The 20739-nt window shown below is 39.0% G+C and overlaps 5 protein-coding genes across 6 annotated transcripts; 2 read left to right on the top strand and 3 right to left on the bottom strand.

The window, feature by feature from the left end:
- Window positions 1-239: 239 nt before the first annotated feature.
- Window positions 240-1517, bottom strand: LOC130723233 (uncharacterized). Its single transcript, XM_057574207.1, has one exon. The coding sequence runs from the start codon at window positions 1515-1517 to the stop codon at window positions 240-242; it is 1278 nt and encodes a 425-aa protein (XP_057430190.1).
- A 4194-nt stretch (window positions 1518-5711) lies between these two features.
- Window positions 5712-6869, bottom strand: LOC130723226 (uncharacterized). The gene has a single exon (XM_057574197.1). The coding sequence runs from the start codon at window positions 6867-6869 to the stop codon at window positions 5712-5714; it is 1158 nt and encodes a 385-aa protein (XP_057430180.1).
- A 4261-nt stretch (window positions 6870-11130) lies between these two features.
- Window positions 11131-14880, top strand: LOC130730082 (protein FAR1-RELATED SEQUENCE 5-like). Of its 2 annotated transcripts, none has more exons than XM_057581968.1 (5): window positions 11131-11438; window positions 11696-11856; window positions 11985-13162; window positions 13253-14405; window positions 14515-14880. In XM_057581968.1, the coding sequence occupies exons 2-5, from the start codon at window positions 11701-11703 to the stop codon at window positions 14704-14706; spliced, it is 2679 nt and encodes an 892-aa protein (XP_057437951.1). In that variant the 5' UTR covers window positions 11131-11438; window positions 11696-11700; the 3' UTR covers window positions 14707-14880. The 2 variants fall into 2 exon arrangements, with proteins under 2 accessions (XP_057437951.1, XP_057437952.1); XM_057581969.1 differs by having other exon boundaries at window positions 11682-11856.
- Window positions 14881-15307: 427 nt separating this feature from the next.
- LOC130732576 (uncharacterized) lies at window positions 15308-16252 on the top strand. Its single transcript, XM_057584593.1, has 4 exons — window positions 15308-15754; window positions 15839-15940; window positions 16023-16088; window positions 16181-16252. The coding sequence occupies exons 1-4, from the start codon at window positions 15395-15397 to the stop codon at window positions 16238-16240; spliced, it is 588 nt and encodes a 195-aa protein (XP_057440576.1). The 5' UTR covers window positions 15308-15394; the 3' UTR covers window positions 16241-16252.
- A 278-nt stretch (window positions 16253-16530) lies between these two features.
- On the bottom strand, window positions 16531-20592 carry LOC130723206 (protein MAIN-LIKE 1-like). Its single transcript, XM_057574168.1, has 5 exons — window positions 20194-20592; window positions 17729-18743; window positions 17110-17647; window positions 16888-17002; window positions 16531-16806 (listed from the first exon to the last, which is right to left on the bottom strand). Exons 2-5 carry the CDS (start codon window positions 18741-18743, stop codon window positions 16546-16548), a joined length of 1929 nt encoding a protein of 642 aa, XP_057430151.1. The 5' UTR covers window positions 20194-20592; the 3' UTR covers window positions 16531-16545.
- Window positions 20593-20739: the final 147 nt, after the last annotated feature.

The raw sequence follows: 20739 nt of genomic DNA, 5'->3' as shown, positions 1-20739 counted from the left end.
AGGAAATAGCTGAGGTCCTTCGAAGGAAATGAAAAAGATAAAAGTATACAAATAAAAGGAAACCACTGAAAAACTTTTAAGTCAAGATCAGTTTAAGAACTCTAATAACGGATTAGCTGATTAGCAACATGGATCTGTCTGTGCATGACAAAAAATTAAATAGCAATGAACTAATCATATATGATGATGACATTGGAAATTTGGAATCAGACACATGTGACTCTCAACAAAGTGAACTGTCAAATACTTGGTACGAACCACATAGGATATGAAGCCGCTGCAGAAAAATAATTGATGCCACTATCAGTCAAGTGTTTTATCCCCAACCGAGCGCCTTTCCATGGATCCGTAGGACATTTGAATTGAAGAGCAAAATAGACACTATTTTCTCCAATCGTTGACTCTTTAGTGCTATTAAGGGAAGCTCTTGACATCACCATGCTCTTGCAACGGCTAACGAAAATCGCGTTATCATCTAAGCTTTCACACTTTATCCACTCAATTGGTTCCTTATTCATGTTCAACTTGAACACTTCTACTGCAGTCATCTCAGGTGCGGTAACAAATTCTTTGATACGGTTCAAATGGCCAACATCTTCTAGTTTATAACTTGCAGTGACGATCATGGAAATGAGAAATAATTGTTCTAATGTTTCATGTTTCGCCATATAGAAAATGGCTCCACCTGAAACATGACGTTGATTATCAATTATTCTTGATGCAAATGGTGTCGATGTTTGTGGATACATAACTGACACTTTAGGCTTTGGCAAGCCATCACCAAAATCTTTAAGATCATAAACCAAAATGGAGTCGGGTTTGACAGTGCTAGCATACAACTTGAAACCCATAATTTCCAAATCTGAAAAATGATCTCCTAATATCCTATCAATTTCAATCATGTTCCATGACTTGTCAAAGACTCTATAAAATGCAATATGACAACAATCGTTGAGGAGACCAGCCAAATAACAACCTGATTTATGATGATCCGGTGGGGAAGAGGCCACCATTTTCAGCATAAACAATTGATTAGATGGGATTGGAGAGATGGAGGGTAAGTACAATGGTGATGAAACTGAAACTCTACGATTAGTCACAGGATTGAAGAAGAAGATTAATAAACTTCCATTATTAACATAATCAGACATAATCATCCACCCTTCAACTGAACCATGACAGATAATCTTTGTGCTCTCAAATATTGATATTTTGAGGCAATGCTCACGTTCTGTTCTCAAGCTGAAAATTTGTCCCTTAGATCTAAGGACAATTAGTGGCAGTTCAGGTAAAGGGCAACAATGCTTGTTTGCAATGGCGTTAGTCACGGTACTACTCCAAGAGGAGCATATTGTACGCAATGCAAGGTAATCTTTGAGGCACAAACGCTTCATAATCAGTTCTAGGATCTCATTTGGAAGATGTGCCCATAGGTTGATGTCTTTCTTCTCTTCTTTGCATAGCTTTTTAGCAGGGGATGAACACAAAAAACTTTTATTTCCGTAGAGTAGTGACATCTTCAACAGGGAAGGAAAGACATAACACGCAATCAGTGATTGAATTTTTTCTCTGTTACAATAAATAAAGGATTAAGTAAAATCAAATACCTTTTTACTCCACTATCACTCAAGCTGCGTTGAAAACAAGATGCTGTAAAAATCAAAGTCGAAACTGATCAAAGGAAAAAACAATATTATCATGTGCAAAAACGAGTTTTACTAAAACAACTCAAATAATAACAAAGTAATTAAGCAAAATACCTTAGAAGAAAAAGAAGGAGAACATCCTCAGAACACCAACAACTTTCAGAGCGGATATTGTATCTGAAATTTTATGAATTTGAATGGTGATAACCACCAGAATGATCTGTGTTATTGTTATAATGGGTCGAGTAAAATTTGGAGAAAATAATTTATTTATTTTTGACAGCTGGAGAAAATAATTTTTTGTTCTAAATATTAGGAGCAAATCCATTATTTAACAATTCATTCACATATGAAATCTCTTTAAATATTTTTTTAAGAGAAATCTCTTTAAATGACGTGTTATCATAAATATTCTAATTTATAATTAGAAAATTTATGGAGTATGTTTATTAGTTTACAACATCACCAAAAAATAAAAAACAAATAAACCATGAATTTGCTCCTCATTTAATTTTTGGTTACCAAAAATACCTTATTTACTGTTCAAAAAACATTGCATTCGAGAGTAGAGGTGTCAACCTAACCATGGCCTTAGGGTCAGCCCACCAAGTCTCTTATTATGACCCTAACTTTTTGAGTAAAATACACTCCCCTCCCTTCAGGTTTGCCAAAATGACACTCAGCCTCATTCTTAACCAAAATCTACACTTCACCCCACTCAATCTAACAAGTTAACTACATGTTAAAAGATGCTAACAGAATATTCTCTTTAATTCCAAACTAATAAATTTAAATATTTAAATAATAATAAAATTAAAAAATTCCGTTTATTACTTTTTATTTCAAGAAGTTTAAGATATTTACAATTAAATATTTTCACAATGTTGTATAGGAATATCAATAACATTTAAGTTTACAAATATAAATTTAGACTAAACAAATACTTCTATTTTTCTTTTAACTTATTTTCATGATTAATTGTACTAACAAAATTTCATGATTAATTAGATGATATTTATTCCACTGAAAAGCTCAAAAACAAATTTATGATTGTTCTAGTCACCTTCTCAATTAGTATATTATTAGCTTCATAGATTGGTTGCACTTGCAACATGCAATATTATCTTAGCAAATAAAATGCGAAATGCAACAAATAACAGATGATTATTACGTGAGGTGCTTGGTATACTAGAATAACTAAATGAGGTATAGTTTCATATCTCAAAAAAATGGATTTAAATTCTTAGTAATCTCAATCACATGATGTTGTATGTCCTCCAATGATAGCTCAAGTGGTAAGAGCTTGGGGATATATGAGTTGGGTATGGGCAGTTGCAATTTATCTTTTCAATGTACCAATATAAAATTAAAATATAATTCATATATCTTGAAATTATATAATCCAAGATGAATTTTATGAAGAAAAAAATCATATAATATCATAAATTATATTGTGAGAATATTTGTAGCTTTCGTCAAAATATAATACAGTAAATAGTTTAAAATAGATTATTATAAAAATATTAATCGTAAATTTCTTAAACTTTTTTAAATAAAAATAATAATAAATTTTTTTTTTTATTATTTGAAAATTTAAATCTATTAGTTTGGAATTAAAGAGAATATTCCGTGAGCATCTTTTAAGATGTAGTTAACTTGGTAGAGTAGGTGGGGTGAAGTGTAGATTTTAATTAAGAATGAGGCTGAGTGTTATATTGGCAAACCTCAAGGGAGGGGAGTGTATTTTACTCTACCTTTTTCAGCCTACCGAACTCCAGAGCACCTTACAACCCATTGAAGATGTGGATTAGGACAAAGACCAGCCGCAAGGCAAGCCCACACCCTAATCATTTTAATAGTTGACCAACATATTGAATAAAAATAGTTGATTAAACAATGTGATTACATTACATTATTTAAATTTTTATTATTTTTTAAAACGTGATTTTAAAATTTAAATTGAGAAAAAATAAAAAAAAAGTAATTCCCAAATTTTATCCTTGGACCCTAATTCCAAATTGACACAATGTTGAGTCGCCTGACCTGACCGACGCGACTCAACGTTGACTTGCCTTGAACCCTTGACCAAAAACCCTACAACCAACCTGAACCCTAAATCGACCCTAAACCCTAAATTTGACCCACACGTTTGTCTTCTTGACTCATTACTAACCCGCCCGAATTTGTGCAGACTCAACACCGAAACATACGACTTGCACCGAGCCCTAAAATCACCCTTAAACTCGACCTGAACTTTAAACCCTAAATTGACCAGCACATTTGCTTGGCTGACTTGGTGCCTACCCAACCATATATTGACTTGCTCAAACCAACACCGACTCGCCCAACTTAGCGCGAACCTGCCTGATCCGATTAAATCGCCCTTAAATTTTATTGGCCTATGTAAGTTAAGGTTAAATCACCATGGTCTTTTAAAAAACCACTTTCTTTGGGCACAAGAGTGCGTGTGGGGTACATTTTTCTTCTCACCAAAAAAACATTGTTTCGTGTGGAGGGAAAAACCTCCACAAGCGAGTTACGCCAAGACAATAAGATTTATAGAAACAAGGATAAATCACTTGGCGAGTTAAGGGAAATGAAGAGATTTTGCAGGGTGAAGGATCATGGTTCGAATCCTTACGCATGAATTAATTTACTAACAATTAACCAGTAACATTTGCCCATAAAAAGAAAAGAAAAAAGAAAAAAGGAAGAAGATAGCCGGTGAAGTGAAGGAGGGAAAGAGCAGAGAGTGCTGTTCGTATTGTATTTTGATTTCAATTTCAATGTGTTAGAGTTCACTGATGGCACCTGTGCTTCTACTTCGTCCTCCTCTGCTTCGGTTCATGGCCTTTCGCTACTTCTTCACTGCTTCTTCCTTCCCTCTTCGTTCTCTTCCTTATCCTCATTCTTCTTCTTCCACTTCTTCTCTTCCTCTTTCTACCCTCTCAAAACCCAGGTATAAAGTCCTTTGCTTTTTGCTTTACCTTTTGTTTTCATTGACTTTCCCAGAAAATATTGTCCCTTTTTGTTCCTAATAATATAAAAGAGCGGTTTTTTAAAATAAAAGGGACGATTTTTTCAATGCCCACTTGTGTTTTCTAGCCAGAATTGCTAGAGTTTGTACTATAGGCTGGAAAAATGTCATTTTTGAGTTTTACCTGTGGTTTCTTAAAATGAGAATGATGGGTCTTGGGGGTACTTTTTTGCTGAAATAGCTGACAAATGGGGTTGTTTTTTGTTTTGTTTTGTTAATTTGTGTCTATTGGGGAAGGTTATGACCCTGGTGATTTGCTGGGAATCCATGTTTTGTACATATTTCATTGTATACTATATTCAGAAAGAAGAATTATAATTAATGGTTACGCAGATTTGTGGAAATATCTGATATGCCTTTCTCTAAGTTCTTTTGATTGATTCAAGTAATAAAACACTTTATTTATTTGAAGAATTTATAATCTATTATTGAAGGCAATAATCTTGAAGGCAATTTGGTACCAAAACCTGTATGTGACACCTAAGAGAAAATGGTAGCAACTTAGATAGACTTGAAGTTTAGCGGGATTTATTAGTTGATGTTGAATGATTATATACGATACATACTATATAATATACAGAACATTGTTTCATCTAGTATATATGCAGCATCATCTTTATATAAACTCTTATTCATAGTTTGCAAGGAAAATAGAAGAGGAAATTGAAACAAGCAAATCTAGAAAGGACTTGCAATGCTAGATTAGTTACACATCCAGAAATTGACTGAGTTCTTGGTTTAGGATCAAAGCTTAGGCTTCGCCGTCATAGTCTATATATACTCAATAGTCCTGTGTAAGAGGATATAGCTAGAGGTCCTTCGAAGGAAATGAAAAAGATAAAAGTATACAAATAAAAGGAAACCACTGAAAAACTTTGAAGTCAAGATCAGTTTAAGAACTCTAATAATGGATTAGCAACATGGATCTGTAGGTACATGACCAAAAATTAAATAGCAATGAACTACTCATATATGATGACATTGGAAATTTTGAATCAAACACATGTGATTCTCAACAAAGTGAACTGTCAAATACTTGGTACGAACCACATAGGATGTGATGCCGCTACAGAAAAATATTTAATGCCACTATCAGTTAAGTGCTTTATCCCCAACCGAGCACCTTTCCATGGATCCGTAGGACATTTAAATTGAAAAGCAAAATAGATACTATTTTCTCTAATCGTTGACTCTTGAGTGCGATTAAGGGAAGTTCTTGACATCACCATGCTCTTGCAATGGCTAATAAAAATCGCGTTATCATCTAAGCTTTCACACTTTATCCACTCAATTGGTTCCTTATTCATGTTCAACTTGAACACTTCTACTGCAGTCATCTCAGGTGCGGTAACAAATTCTTTGATACGGTTCAAATGGCCAACATCTTCTAGTTTATAACTTGCAGTGACGATCATGGAAATGAGAAATAATTGTTCTAATGTTTCATGTTTCGCCATATAGAAAATGGCTCCACCTGAAACATGACGTTGATTATCAATTATTCTTGATGCAAATGGTGCCGATGTTTGTGGATGCATAACTAACATTTTAGGCTTTGGCAAGCCATCACCAGAATCTTGAAGATCATAAACCAATATGGAGTCCTGTTTGACTGTGCTAACATACAACTTGAAACCCATAATTTCCAAATCCAAAATAGACACCCCTAACTTCCTATCTGATTCAATCATGTTCCATGACTTGTCAAAGAGTCTATAAAATGCAATATGACAACAATCGTTGAGTAGACCAGCCAAATAACAACCTGATTTATGACAATCCGGTGCGGAAGAGGCCACCATTTTCCCCATAAGCAATTTATTAGCTTGGATTGGAGAGCTTGAGGGAAAGTACAATGGTGATGAAATTGAAACTCTACGATTAGTCACAGGATTGAAGAAGAAGATCAATAAACTGCCCTGTTTAACATAATTAGACATAATCATCCACCCTTCAACTGAACCATGACAGGTAATCTTTGTGCTCTCAAATATTGGTACTTTGGTGTAATGCTCACTTTCTGTTCTCAAGCTGAAAAGTATTTGTTCTTTAGATCTAAGGACAATTAGTGGCAATTCAGGTAAAGGGTAACAATGCTTGTTTGCAATGGCTTTAGTAACAGTACTCCTCCAAGGGGAACATATTGTACGTAATGCAAGGTAATCTTTGAGGCACAAACGCTTCATAATCAATTCTAGGATCTCACCTGGGAGATGAGTCCATAGGTTGATGTCTTTCTTCTCTTCTTTGCATGGTGTTTTAGCCGGCGATGAACCCAAAAAACTTTTATTTCCATAGGGTAGTGACATCTTCAACAGGATAATGTAAAATCAAACACCTTTTTATTACTCCACTTTCACTCAAGCTGCGTTGAAAACAAGATGCTGTAAAAATCAAAGTCGAAACTGATCAAAGAAAATAAGAACAATATTATCATGTGCAAAAACGATACTATCATGAGAAAAAAACAAAGTAATTAAGAAAAATACCTTAGAAGAAAAAGAAGGAGAACATCCTCAGAACATAAACAACTTTCAGAGTGGTTATGAATTTGAATGGTGACAACTGACAACCACCACAATGATATGTGTTATTTTTATAATGGATCGAGTAAAATTTGGAGAAAATAATTTTTTGTTCTGAATATTAGGAGAAAATCCATTATTTAACAATTCGAATATGAAATCTCTTTAAATCACGTGTTATCATAAATATCCAAAAAAAATTTGAACGTATACATATTCAAATTTATAATTAGAAAAGAGATTAATTTCTATACACTGACGGTGTAAATAAGTTTTACACCATCATTCAATCACATCCCTCCATTTTGTTAGCTCACAATTAATTTTGAATTTAATAATATCTAAAATAGAAAATGGAAGGTTGAGATTGAATGATGGTGTAAATCAATATCAATTAACGTTTATTAGTTCTTTCAAAAAAAAAAACGTTTATTAGTTTACATCTTAATCAAATAACATAATTTCTTAAATATCATTAGAAATTACTAAAATTTCTTCAAATAAAAATCAATCAAATAAACTATTGAGATTGGTAGATATTTTTGTTCTTAATCTATGAATTTGCTCCTGATTTATTATTATTACCATAAATAAATTATTTATTATACAATATTACATTTGAGAGTAGAGGTGACAATGGCCCTAGGGTCAACGCACCAAATCTCATATTATTACCCTAACTCAATCTATCGAACTCGAGAGGCACCTTACAGTCCACTGAAGATGTGGGTTAGAACAAAGACCGGATGCAATGCAACCCCACACCTAATCATTTTAATAATTGACCAAAATATTAAAAAAAAATAGTTGACCAACAAATGTGATTACATTACATTATTTAGATTTTTATTTTTTATAAATTAAATTGAGAAAAAAATAAAAAATGTAATTCTCAAATTACCCTTGGACCCTAATTCCAAATTGACGCGACGCTGAGTCGCCTGACCAAATCAATGCGACTCAACGTGGACTCACTCGAACCGTTGAATTGGCCAAATACCCTACAACCAACCTGAACCCTAAAATCAACCTTAAACCATAAATTTGACCCACACATTTGTCTGCCTGACTCATCACTGACTCCTCTGAATATGTGCTGACCCGACACCGACACGTCTGACCTGTATCGAACCCTAAAATCACCCTAAACTCGACCCATACTCTAAACCGACTAGCCCATTTGGTTGGCCGACTCGGTGCCGACCCAACCCGACATCGACTCACTTGAATCGACACCAACTCGCACGACTTAGCACTGACCTGCCTGATTCGATACCGACCCGCTTGACGCAACGGTGGCCACTCGACACGCGACCCATTCAAGTTGTGTTTAGTGTTAAGGGTTTACATATTATGGTGTAGTGTATGGGTTATCCAAACTCATTCGGGTCGCCCTGACCTATTTAGGCAGGTTTATGGTTAAGTGTTTAGATATTAGAGTTCCGATTTATGTCACCTGTCTCGTTCAGGTCAACTAGGCCAGGTCGGTTCATTTTGATAGGTTCATGTCGAGTTTAGGGTCGAGGGCCAAGTTTAAGGTTTAGGTTGACCTGACATGTTCTGGTCGCTCGACCGACTCATGTTGGGTTTAGTGTCTAGGTTTAGGGCCGGTTTTAGATCACTCGACCCTTTCATGGGGATCTAATCGCTCGACCGACTCATTGTGGGTTTAGTGTCTAGGTTTAGGGCCGATTTTAGATCACTCGACCCTTTCATGGGGATCTAATTGTTCATGGTCTACCGACCTTTTTAGGTGGGCCAAATTGACAGGTCCACTCGAGAGATGTAAGAGGTTAAGAGTTGGTTGATCGGGGAGTCGAGAATTGGAGTTCTAGAAGATTGGAAAAATGATGTGGCTAGGAGAATGGACTACAAGAATCAATTACAGTGTATAATTAATTAACCTAAGCTTAATTAAATTTAATTTAATTGAAAATACTTCATTCAAACTAGGTGACTAGATTAGGTAAAGAGAGGTGGTGCAAAGTTGACCATTTTGTGGTGTACATTAGACCCCAATTATAAAATCTTATATTTACTTGTGTTATATAATGGTTTACTCTAAATTCATATATACTCCTCTTATTGTAAAAGAAATACTCAAATTCTACTGATCGTCTAAATTACACATGAATGTGATTTAACCTCACTCTAATGGATAAATAAAATATTTATAAAAACAAAAAATTATAAAATTTCATATTCACTTATCTTAAATTCTATTGGTTCATCTTTTTTTTTGTACATTGGAAAGATAAAGGCTTAATTGCATTTTTGGTCCCTGATGTTTGACCTTTGTGCAATTTTGATCCCCTTTATTTTAATTGTGCGATTTTAGTCCCCTTTGTTCCAATTTGTGACAATTGGGGTTTTCCGTCAAATCTCAGTTAAATCCGTGACGCCGTTAGCTTACACATACATATGACTTGGATTTTACTATTTTAAATAATAAAAATATTTTCAGTAATTTAAAAAAAAAAAACCTAAATGATTCTTCATCATCATCTCTAAACAACATCATCTCCCAACATCATCATCTACATCATCAATTCATGTATTCATCCATCATCATCAACAAACCCAGATCTGGAACCTTGAACAAACCCAGTTCAAACACATGTTTTAAGTGTAATTTTCCGTCAAATCTCAGTGTGCATGGTTGATGACAGATTCAAAGTAACCATTTCAATTTCATCATCATCATCTTTGTTTCAGAGAGAGAGAGAGAGAGAGTTCATCATCAAATCGCCACTCATCATCAAATCGCCACCTTCTCTCCGGTCCCCTTCCTCCCCCGCCTCAAGCGTCGCCCTCCTGCTCGCGAACCTGACCTTAACCTCCCTTCATCATCCCATGACCAACAACAACTACAAGGTAACCTAATCATATTGTTTTTCTTCCTATTCACCTTTTCCATTTCCCCAACTCACCCAAACCCAGATCTGGGCTAAACTCCTACAAATCCCCCTGTTCCACTATTTCCCCAATTCACCAAACCCTAAGTCGCTCAAATCGCGTTCACTTTTTGATCCCCTGCACCTGCTTCACCGCTTCCTCCCACTGCTGCTGCTGATGCGGGTGGTGGTGGTAATCCCCGTCTTCCAAATCGGGATCCTCTCTCCCTCTCTCATGCTCTTGGAGTCGGGTTGGGTGGATGAGGGTGAGGGAGATAATAAATCTGGTCGGGGTTTGCGGTGCGTTGTGGGCGGCGGTGGCGTTTTGGCAGCGGTTTTGGTTTGGTGGATCTGGGTGGAGGAGAGAAAAAGAAGATGAGTGGGAGGAGAATAAAGGGATTTAGGAAGAAGGTGTTTTATTTTTTATTTTACATTGTAGATACAAATATAAAAATAAAATAAAAGAATAATAATAATTTTTAATTTAGTTTAGGTGGTACAGATAGCAAAAGAGGGGGGTGAAAATAGCAACTGCCGTTAGCAATTAGATGGAAGGCTAACGACAGGACCCAATTGTCACAAATTGGAACAAAGGGGACTAAAATCGCGCAATTAAAACAAAGGGGATCAAAATTGCACAAAGGTCAAACATCAGGGACCAAAAGTGCAATTAAGCCAAAGATAAATTATACCCGCGAGAAAGTAATCTCTTGATCTTAGACCTCCCTATCCATGATCCAACTCACATGTGACCTAGCTATTACCACTTGAGCTATCATTCGAGGATACAATTTCTTTGAAGCACAACACAAGAGTGTGTGTGGGGTACATTTTTCTTCTCACAAAAAACAGTGTTTCATGTGGAGGGAAAAACGAGCTCTGGATTTGGCACCCCAGGGCTTAGAAATGGCACCCCAGATTTTTTAAAAAATGCCAGAACTACCCTTTCGGACACCGGGTATCCGTAACACTTTGGAATCCAAAGTTTCGAATAATACCTTGTTGAATCTGACACTTAAATGACAGACATAATTCGGAAACGTACAATCCGAAGTACTTCGGATTCGTTGAATCCGAAAACCTGTCGCACACTGCCACCTTTTGAGCACCATTACTCCTCCACCACCAACTCCATCACCATTACTCATCCACCACCAACCCCATCACCACCCCCCCATTACAATCAGATTCAAAAAACTCCACCACCACCACTCTTCCTCTTCTTCCTCCACGTTTGTTTTCCTCCCCCTCACCACCATCTCCTTCCAAGTTCCACTTGCTCCACCCTCAACCACCATCTCCTTCCAAGTTCCACCTTGCTACCAAGTTCCTTCTGGTAAGTTTCATTTCTCTCCCCCTTCATATCCTGCTTTACTTATCATTGTAGTTACATTTCATTGTTGTTTGTTGGAAGTTCGTTTTGCACCACCATTGTTTGCTTGTATTCTGATGCTGTCGAGCTTGATACGGATTGTCTGTATCCGAACGAGTTCGGATTGTCTGTATCCGAACGAGTTCGGATTGTCTGTATCGGAACGAGTTCGGAATCCCAATGTCCGAAGTAGTTAACCAGTTGCAGTTTGTTACATGCAGGCTGAATGACTGAACCGTACCTATATGAAGAAGATTTACTGGTTGATGCCGCATGCGATGCCGCATGCGGTTCTGGGAATGTTGAGCCTCCTAGCAATATCATTCCGTGGGTGCCCCCTCGTATAAGCGTGGACGCCACACATTTATTTACAACTGACCAGGTATTCATTGAATAATTTTTGTTGGAACATACTACTATGTATTTGGAAAATGATGTGATGATCATTGAATAATTAGTGATGGTTGGTAGGATGTTTTATTTCTAAAGCAATATGTTATCATTGAACAGATATTTGATACTCGTGATGAGCTTGAACAATGGGCTAAGAATGTTGGAAAGGCGAATGGTTATGTGCTGGTGATTGCAAGGTCTGACTATGCTATAAGTGGAGGAAAGGTATTTGTTACTATTAAGTGTGCGAAGCATGGTATTTACAGGCCATACAAGGACCCGAATACATTCAAGTACAAAAAGACCGCATCACAAAAGACTGATTGTAAGTTTAATCTCAAAGGACGACCTACGAAGGGTGATAGAATGTGGTGGCTGAAAGTGATGGATGGTAAACACAACCATGAACCAGCTAAATCACTAGTTGGCCACCCCTACGTTGGTCGACTAACAGAGGAAGAGAAGGGGCTTGTGGGCACCATGACTAGTACTTGGACTCCACCGAGACAAATACTAGCGGCATTGAAGGAAAACAATCCAAGTAACTTGACTACAATCACTCAAGTTTACAGTTGCAACAAAAGGTTTAAAAAAGAGGAGAGGGGACCATTGACAGAAATGCAACATTTGATGAAGAAGTTGGTAGAAGCCAAGTATGTTCACTTTGAAAGGCAACAAGCTGATTCAAGTGAGATTAGGGATCTCTTTTGGGCTCATCCTGATGCGGTCAGACTCTTCAACACATTCCCTCATGTGGTCATCATGGATTGCACGTACAAGACAAACAGATATCAGATCCCCTTGCTTGAAATGGTTGGTCTCACTTCTACGGGGTTGACTTTCTCCATAGCATTTTGCTACATAGTTAGGGAGCACACAATTGACTATGTTTGGGCCTTGGAGTGCATGAAGTCTCTTATTGCCGATGATGCCAGATTACCTCAAGTGATTGTGACTGACAGAGATTTGGCTTTACTGAGTGCTGTTAAGCAATGTCTTCCCAATTGTACCAATTTATTATGCCGGTTCCACATAAACAAGAATGTGGAGGCAAAGTGCAAAGTGTTGATTGGCACGGATGATTTTGCCCTTTCAGTGATGGAGAACTGGAAATGCCTGATTTATGCTGAAACAGTGGAACAATTTGATGAGGAATGGAAGGAAATGTGTGTCATGTGTAAGGACTTCCCAGATTTCATATCCTACATTTCTACTACATGGTTAAAGCACAAGGAGAAATTTGTGAGTGCGTGGACCAATTCTGTGTTGCATTTTGGAACTACAACGAGTAACAGGTACAATGCACACTTTATTGGTTGTGATCTTTCATTTCATAGTCTTGCTTTATTACCAAAAATTGATAAAGTATGATCTTTTGTATGCAGGGCTGAAAGTGCACACTCAACCTTGAAGAGGATGCTGAAAGACGGCAGAGGTGACTTGTGCGCCTCGTGGGATGCAGTGGATAGGTTGACCACTGTACGACACAATGAAATCAAGGCATCATTTGAGCGCAGTATCAACCTTGTAGAACATCGTTTCAAGTCGCCCATGTATACAAATATCAGGGGATTTGTGTCCAGAAAGGCCATGCAACTCATGGAAGATGAACAGAACAGAGTGATGCGTGATGGTTGTGGATGCGCATTCCAAGTTACCCATGGGCTTCCTTGTGCGTGTGCACTTCATAGTTATGATAGAATTCCGTATGAGGCAATCCATACTTTCTGGAAGATACTTGGTTGGGACCATGTACCCATTGGGAGTCAAGCCTCAAACCAAGGAGACCTCAAGTCAGAGATTGATGGCTTGACCGCTTATTTCAACACTTTGGATGTTGCGGGCCAAAGTATGCTAAGGAGGAAGGTAAAAGAGCTCTATTGTCCTTCTAGTAGTTCACTGTGTCCTCCTCAAGTGAAGATAAAGCCCAAGCGCTCGTCCAAGGCTATGGAGAGTAAACCACCTAGTCAACAAAAACCATCCTTACAACGTGATCCTTGTTATTGGGAACATGTTAACAATAGCCTCAAGCCAACACCTAACAAAGTCTCTTGTCCTCGAAGCAAGAAGTCTAAGAAGAGAAAGCAGTCCTCCACCAGCATATACTTGGATGATTTGCCATCTTTCTTCCATCAATATATAGAAAAAGTCATAGATGTTATTGCAGATGGTAATTGTGGTTATAGATCAGTTGCTGCATTGTTCAGACCCGACATAGGTCAAGACGGTTGGCCTTTGATTAGGGAAGAGTTGCTTGTAGAACTCTCAGAGAATACCGCTTACTATAGCAACATATTTGGTTATGAGAGGGTTCAGTCTCTACAAAATCGTCTCATCCTTCCGATTGGTACAATTGCAACGGAAGACAAGTGGATGTCTCTACCGGAGATGGGGTACCTCATTGCTACGAGGTTGCAAGTTGTCTTCATCTCCATTTCACTAAAAGGTTGTTACACTTATCTGCCATTGAGAGGAGGCGCCCCACCGGAAGTACATCCCGTTATAGCAGTTGGTCACGTCACCAACCACTTTGTTCAGGTATAACTTTTATGAAGTACCTTACACTCGCTTGTCACGTTAAATTAGTATACTTTGTACTCAGCCACTTTGTTCTTATCTAACTTTATTGCTATACTCTCAAATGTAGCTCAAGCTTAAGCCGGGACATCCTATGCCAACAATAGCTCCCCAATGGCCGTTTTTGGCCAAAGAACCCACCGACCAATGGATCTTCCCGTATGCGGCGCGTTTGGCTACATTTACGGCAGAATTGAATGCTTGGATTGATCCTACGGGTGGTCCTCAAGAGAATGTCTTTATAGACCTTGGAGAAGATTGAGACTAGGATTGATGTTTGTAGCAATGACATATGTACAACTAATTAGAAGTTCAAAGTATTATGATGTAGTATTAAACTATTTCTCATGTGCATTTTATCTGTTTCTGCCCTGCAATGTAGCTGGTTATGAGAACTTGTGATTCTGCCTGCATTGTTTCTGGTACTGTCATTTTAACTGGTTAAGATAATTTCAGAACTTTGGTTTCCGAAGTACTTCGGAAGGCTAATGTCCGTATTATTAGAGTCAGGTAAAATGCCACCCTATTTGTTTTCACCATTCGGAAGGCTCTAGTCCGAAAACAATAGTTCGGAACTACGGAGTCCGAAATGTTTCGGACGACTCCTTTCCATTTCCGTGTCATATACTTAAACTTGGCACCCCTAAGTTTAAACAATCTTCGACATTTAGGTTTCCGAGACAGTTCGGATTTATAGGATCCGAACAACTTCGAAATCTGGGGATCCGAACTTTAATTTTTTTCTCATTTTAATTTTAAGTCTCTCCATCACTATCCACAACCAACCACAACCAACCTCATTACTCTCATCCAACCACAGCCAACCTAATTACTATCAAGAACCAACAACAACCAACCCCATTACTCCTTCATCTATAAATTTGCTTGACTTAAGCTTTCTTGTATTCATCCTCTCCTTTCATTCTTTCAACGAAACCTTCAAAATCAAAATGGAACAAGATTTGCCCACCTTCATCCGCCCTTGCAAACTCCGAGGCAACTCTTCTGCAAGTTCTCGTTCTCTCATTCCCGGCCCTGCTGGTGTTGTCCAGGCCGCCATGATTCAACGCAGCTCCACCACCGACGGACACCTCATTCCAACCCAACAATTTGTTAGGCGCGTCGTCGAAGACGGTCACGACACTGATCCCGATTTTCACTCCAATGCTTGGCTTTCAGCCCTGCAATTAGGCGGATCTGCAACTCCTCTGGGTTCAATCACTCACCATCTAGAAAGGGTCGATCTCATCGTCGCAGTTATCAAATCATGCACGCCAAACGGATTCGGCGATGTGTCAGTTACCCTGAAGGTATTTCCATCTTCCGCGTTCTTTTTCATCAATGTCATGGTATTTAAATGTCCTCTGTCAATGCCATATGGGTTTGAGTTTCAGGATCCTACGGGCACTGTCGGTGCTAGTGTCCATCACAAGGTTTTCACTGAAAGCGAATTCGCGAAGGACATAAATGTTGGATCTGTTATGCTTATCCAGAAGGTTTATTATTTCTAACCGACTTGACTATTGTTTCTACTTCTTTAGACAAGTTGAACATTATTTCTTCCTTTTTTGCTTTTAGGTAGCTGTGTTTTCTCCTAGAAAATCTAATTGTTACCTGAACATAACATTGCCCAACATAGTTAAGGTATGGAAATCTTTTTTACACATATATAATTAAAATAAAAGTGACTGTGGATTTTTACACATCTCAATTTTCGTTTATGTGAATTTTCACAGGTATTCTCCAGTGACTGTGGACCTCCATCTGAAACATTCACCGACATTACAGAAGATTGATTAATGTTATTTGACTAATTTTGAATTATTTGCAACTTTAAAAAATCCTTGACCTGGATTATGTAGGCTATGTTGCGTCCCTTGAATTATGTACGTTATTTTGCTTCAATTGGATTATGTGCGTTATTTCACTTCCCATTGGATTTTGTTTGTTATTTTACCTGATTTAAAAAGAGATAAAAATGTAATCAAATCAAGTAAAGCGTGATAATGTGAAATCCAAACTAATAATGCGATAAAAGTACAGACCGATAATAAAGCGTGTATAAACTAATAGTGCGATAAAAGTACACATAATAATAATGTCACTGCCCCCTGCCCCTACGACCCACCCTACCCCTACGACCTCTGCCTCCGCCTCTGCCACCTCCTCTATCTCCGCCTCCTCCTCTGCCTCGACCTCTGCCTCCTCGTACACCAACGAAAGTGACGCCCTGGGTCCTGCTCAAGTCTCTGATGACAGTGAGGCACTTCTCTAATAAAGTGCGGGAGCGTGTATCTCTAGGGGGACCGTCGTCGACCTCAAGTCCCTGCTCTAGCAAATCAACGGCCCGACGCAAAGAAGCCTGAAAATAAATCAATATACATGTTAGTAAACCGCATACACAAAACCACAAATGCATAAAGAAAATTAAGTTCACACTTACCACAGCACTGAGATCGGCCCTACTCTCATCCGGGATGATGAACCGGTGAGATACACCGGTGTACCAGTCCAGGTAATCATCTACTGCCGCTCCATCCACTATACTAGGGACCCCCCTAGAATCAAGTGTGGCTCATAATCCTGGTATGCTGCATCAACGACCTCCGCAGCAGAACTCATGCCCATCACAACAGATGGGTGTCGCGGGATAGGCTGCACGTACCCAAACTGCCGCATCACACGCTCAGGAAGATGAGGTCGCACGGCCGTCCGGATGGGAGTCCGGATGTAGCCTGAGTATAAAGCTCGGACGTCCAGCTCTCTGTGACTCCTGTGCTCCTCATACGGTGTCCATATGACGTCCTCTGCCGTCATCTCATCGAAGAGAACTCGCCTCTCCATCAGTCCAGCATGCCCAGCCCGGGACTCGATCCACCTGCACGCTCTGGGCTGGTCCTCCGTGTACTCGGGGACCTCAATCCGCTGAATAATGGTGGGTGGGAAGTGCTCAAACACCCAAGCTACCTGGAGGGAAGAACAACCGCTCATCTGCTTGGTCTTCCTCCGTGAGGCATGACCAAGTGCATCATACAGTGTAGCTAGTGCAATGGCGCCCCACGCATACTCTGACACCCGATCAAGGTGCTGCAGCATGCCGATCCAATGGACAGAAGTGTAGTGTCCTCCACTCTTGTTCGCAAACAAGGTCGAGCCGAGGAGGTGAAGTAGCCACATCCGTGCTGCATGGTCATGCCGATGCTCTAAAGTACAACAAAGAAACCATTAATCATTTAATTCACATATAATAGTTGCAAATAAATTAAGTATACAGTACAACTAACCAGCAAGAGCCCTAGTGTAAAGAGTCTGCAAGAACCCGAATCGCAAGCCAATGGTCTTCACCGCCTTAAACTCCATGATGTAGTCCGTGGCTACCCCTCCTAAGAGCAGAACACAGGTCTCCGCTGCCTGTTCTCTGCTGGCCTGTCCGGGAGTATAAAACCTATCACCCATCGGCAAATGAAGTATAGATGACACGTCATCCAGGGTGATGGTCATCTCCCCGAATGGCATGTGGAAGCTGCTGGTATCCTCATGCCATCTCTCGACGAGGGCAGATAGAAGGGGTGTGTCTATCTCCAGATAGGTGCAACTGAAGAGCGGATAGAGTCCGGTCCCCTCCACACGCTGACGAACAGCGCTCATATCGTCTCCCTCGCCCTCACATGTCAGCTTTGCCAGCTTCATCCCAGCGCTGGCAAACTTCAACACACCTCTATCGGGGTAACGCGGGTCGATGCCTATAATATGATGCCACAGACACGGCGCAACGTGATGTGGGTAACGGACCAACAGTGACAGATCATCAGGCCCCCCTGGAAACGGTGCCTCTGTCTGGACTGGCACCTCATCCCGTCGTGCTCCAGCATCACCCTCAAGCTCCACACCAACCTCAGGCTCCACATCAACCTGAAGCTCCACATCAACCTCATGCTCCACATCAACCTCATGCTCACTCTCTGCCGAACTCTGAGGAGTCATCTGACGAGAAGGCGGAGAAGGCTCGGGAGTCGTCTGACGAGAAGGCGGAGAAGGCGGAGAAGGCTCGGGAGTCGTCTGACGAGAAGGCTCAGGAATCATCTCACAAGGGTCTCGACGCTCCTCATTTGATGTCCCACCAACATCCTGGTCCTCACCAAATCTGCCTCTGACTCTACGAAAAGAAGCATGCAGCCGTCTGTGGCGATCCTCAACATCATCCGGGGCTGTGTGGCGATCCTCAACATCCTCCGTGGCATCATGGGAGCTCCCAGCAACATGTGATTTCCTGCGCCCTTGGCTCTTCCTCTTAGCCATCTATTAAAAAATAATACTAATCAGATAATTGTAAAAGTACCAATTGATGAGCTTTATAACTGAATATTCATGCAATCAGCAAGAGATATGTACCAAGACAGATTATCAAGTATGTTGAGGATGTTTAGATCAACTTTTCTTTAAACATGATCAATATTAAAAGAAACAAACAGAAGTGGAACAATGCAAGCATACTATATAAATCTGGTTACATCATTTGGAGTTGATAAGCTGATACAATGCAAGCATACTATATAAATCTGGTTACATCAGCCCATTATCTTCAATTATTGTTGGAGGTTGGTTTAACACTTGGTGACTATACCCTAGCTGAAATGTGATTAGTGAATGTTAGCATTATTGACATGATCAGCTGTGTTGATACATAAGATTTTGAGCTTAACTCCTATTGATAACATCAACATGAGACTAGTACTGTCCCTCTATTTATAATACATCTCTTTCACCCCCTTTCTTCTCTCACCAAGAACCAACAACCCACAAGAATTTAAATGTGTTCTAGTGGTGAAATCAATCACTATTGAGCAATTCTGTCATTAAATCATGCATAACTCATGAACAATTCTGTCATTAAATCATGCATAACTCTGTCATTAACTCTAGAGCAATTCTGTCATTAAATCATGCACAACTCTAGAGCAATTCTCCCAGACTTTCAATGGTAGCTAACTCCATAACATTCTGTCATTAATCATGCATAATTATGTAGATAACTGGAATTGGAGTCAATAGATGAGTCAATGGTAGCTAATTTTACACAGCAGCACCAAAGATACCAAATATGGCATCAAAATATTTGCACATAGTAAAACAAACAGAGGTCTGGTTATTGTTCCATTAACATGGTATAGTCTGGTCACAGGATTTGTATAAATTGGATAGTATTAGAAACCTGAAGGATAGTGCTACTGCTTACAAAAAATATATGCAGCTACTGACTTGTTACAGACCAAAGATTGAGATAGGATCTGGGCAGGTGAGATAGGATCAGATTTGTTACAGACCAAAGATTGAGATAATGGTAATATTTTGGGACCCAAATACTCCATGGTATTAGTACTGAATGATTTCTTCCTTAATGTTTTTGTTATAATAGAAAATACATTGGGAAAAAGACATAGTAATCAAACTAGGCAATATAAATTGGATAGTATTAGAAACTTGAAGGATAGTGCTACTGCTTACAAAAAATATATGCAGCTATGCAGCTACTGACTTGGTGTCTTGAGTCTCAGGTATAATTACATGAATTTCAACTTTAACTTGTCTATCATTTAGTCCCATTAGCATGATTTCTCAATGATGACACACGTATACATACTTCCTATATTTATTGTTCCACAGCTACCATTTCATGCAAATCAAAAGTTATGCTAGAAAAGAGTAATGGTTCTGTCTCAATTATTCATGAGATTGAGAGTAAGTGTACCTGAAACAAGATAAGTCAAGTTCTCCCTTTGTGCTCAATCAAATCTTTTTGCTCAAGTTCTTAAGTTCAGAGGGGAATTTCACAGTTTCAACTGCTTGCCTATCAATAAAAACTAATGGATCAATGTTAAGAAAAATAAATGCAAACATGGTAGATAACAGGTGAGAAAATGCAGCTTCCAGAACTCAAAACTCAGGGTAGATAACAAACAGTGAAAGGGATGTGGATTTCAATTCGTTCTGGGGTGTGAAAACATGGTGCCCGTTCATGAACAATTTCACCCAACAATTTCACCCAACAATCAGACATCTTCAAATCGCTAAAGCCCTAAATCCACAAATTAATTTCAAGAATCCCTAAAACCCATTCGAATCCCTAACCCTAACAAGAAGATGACGAAGATTACCTCTATTGCAGTTGACGAAGAAGATGATGAAGAAGATGACGAAGAAGAGAGCTCCGAAGAAGATGATGAAGAGAGAGCTCTGATGAAGGCGAGCTCGATGAAGGCTGTGAAGGTTTGGAGGGCTTCGGAAATGGAAGTTC

Source organism: Lotus japonicus, chromosome 1, assembly GCF_012489685.1.
Source record: "Lotus japonicus ecotype B-129 chromosome 1, LjGifu_v1.2".
NCBI lineage: Eukaryota > Viridiplantae > Streptophyta > Magnoliopsida > Fabales > Fabaceae > Lotus > Lotus japonicus.
The sequence above is the reverse complement of the archived record's forward strand: the minus strand, read 5'-3'. Positions and strand labels throughout refer to the sequence as shown.

What these genes read in the sequence shown, in the direction of transcription:
- LOC130723226 (XM_057574197.1), bottom strand. Translation starts at nt 6,869, where the DNA reads ATGAAGCGTTTGTGCCTCAAAGATTACCTTGCATTACGTACAATATGT.
- LOC130730082 (XM_057581968.1), top strand. Translation starts at nt 11,701, where the DNA reads ATGACTGAACCGTACCTATATGAAGAAGATTTACTGGTTGATGCCGCA. An exon ending in GGAACTACAACGAGTAACAG is followed by an intron (nt 13,163 to 13,252) that starts GTACAATGCACA and finishes TTTTGTATGCAG; the next exon opens with GGCTGAAAGTGCACACTCAA. An exon ending in TCACCAACCACTTTGTTCAG is followed by an intron (nt 14,406 to 14,514) that starts GTATAACTTTTA and finishes TCTCAAATGTAG; the next exon opens with CTCAAGCTTAAGCCGGGACA.
- LOC130723206 (XM_057574168.1), bottom strand. Translation starts at nt 18,743, where the DNA reads ATGGCTAAGAGGAAGAGCCAAGGGCGCAGGAAATCACATGTTGCTGGG. An exon ending in TTACACTAGGGCTCTTGCTG is followed by an intron (nt 17,648 to 17,728) that starts GTTAGTTGTACT and finishes GTTGTACTTTAG; the next exon opens with AGCATCGGCATGACCATGCA. An exon ending in CGTGTGATGCGGCAGTTTGG is followed by an intron (nt 17,003 to 17,109) that starts GTACGTGCAGCC and finishes ACTTGATTCTAG; the next exon opens with GGGGGTCCCTAGTATAGTGG.
- LOC130723233 (XM_057574207.1), bottom strand. Translation starts at nt 1,517, where the DNA reads ATGTCACTACTCTACGGAAATAAAAGTTTTTTGTGTTCATCCCCTGCT.
- LOC130732576 (XM_057584593.1), top strand. Translation starts at nt 15,395, where the DNA reads ATGGAACAAGATTTGCCCACCTTCATCCGCCCTTGCAAACTCCGAGGC. An exon ending in ATGTGTCAGTTACCCTGAAG is followed by an intron (nt 15,755 to 15,838) that starts GTATTTCCATCT and finishes TTTGAGTTTCAG; the next exon opens with GATCCTACGGGCACTGTCGG. An exon ending in CATTGCCCAACATAGTTAAG is followed by an intron (nt 16,089 to 16,180) that starts GTATGGAAATCT and finishes GAATTTTCACAG; the next exon opens with GTATTCTCCAGTGACTGTGG.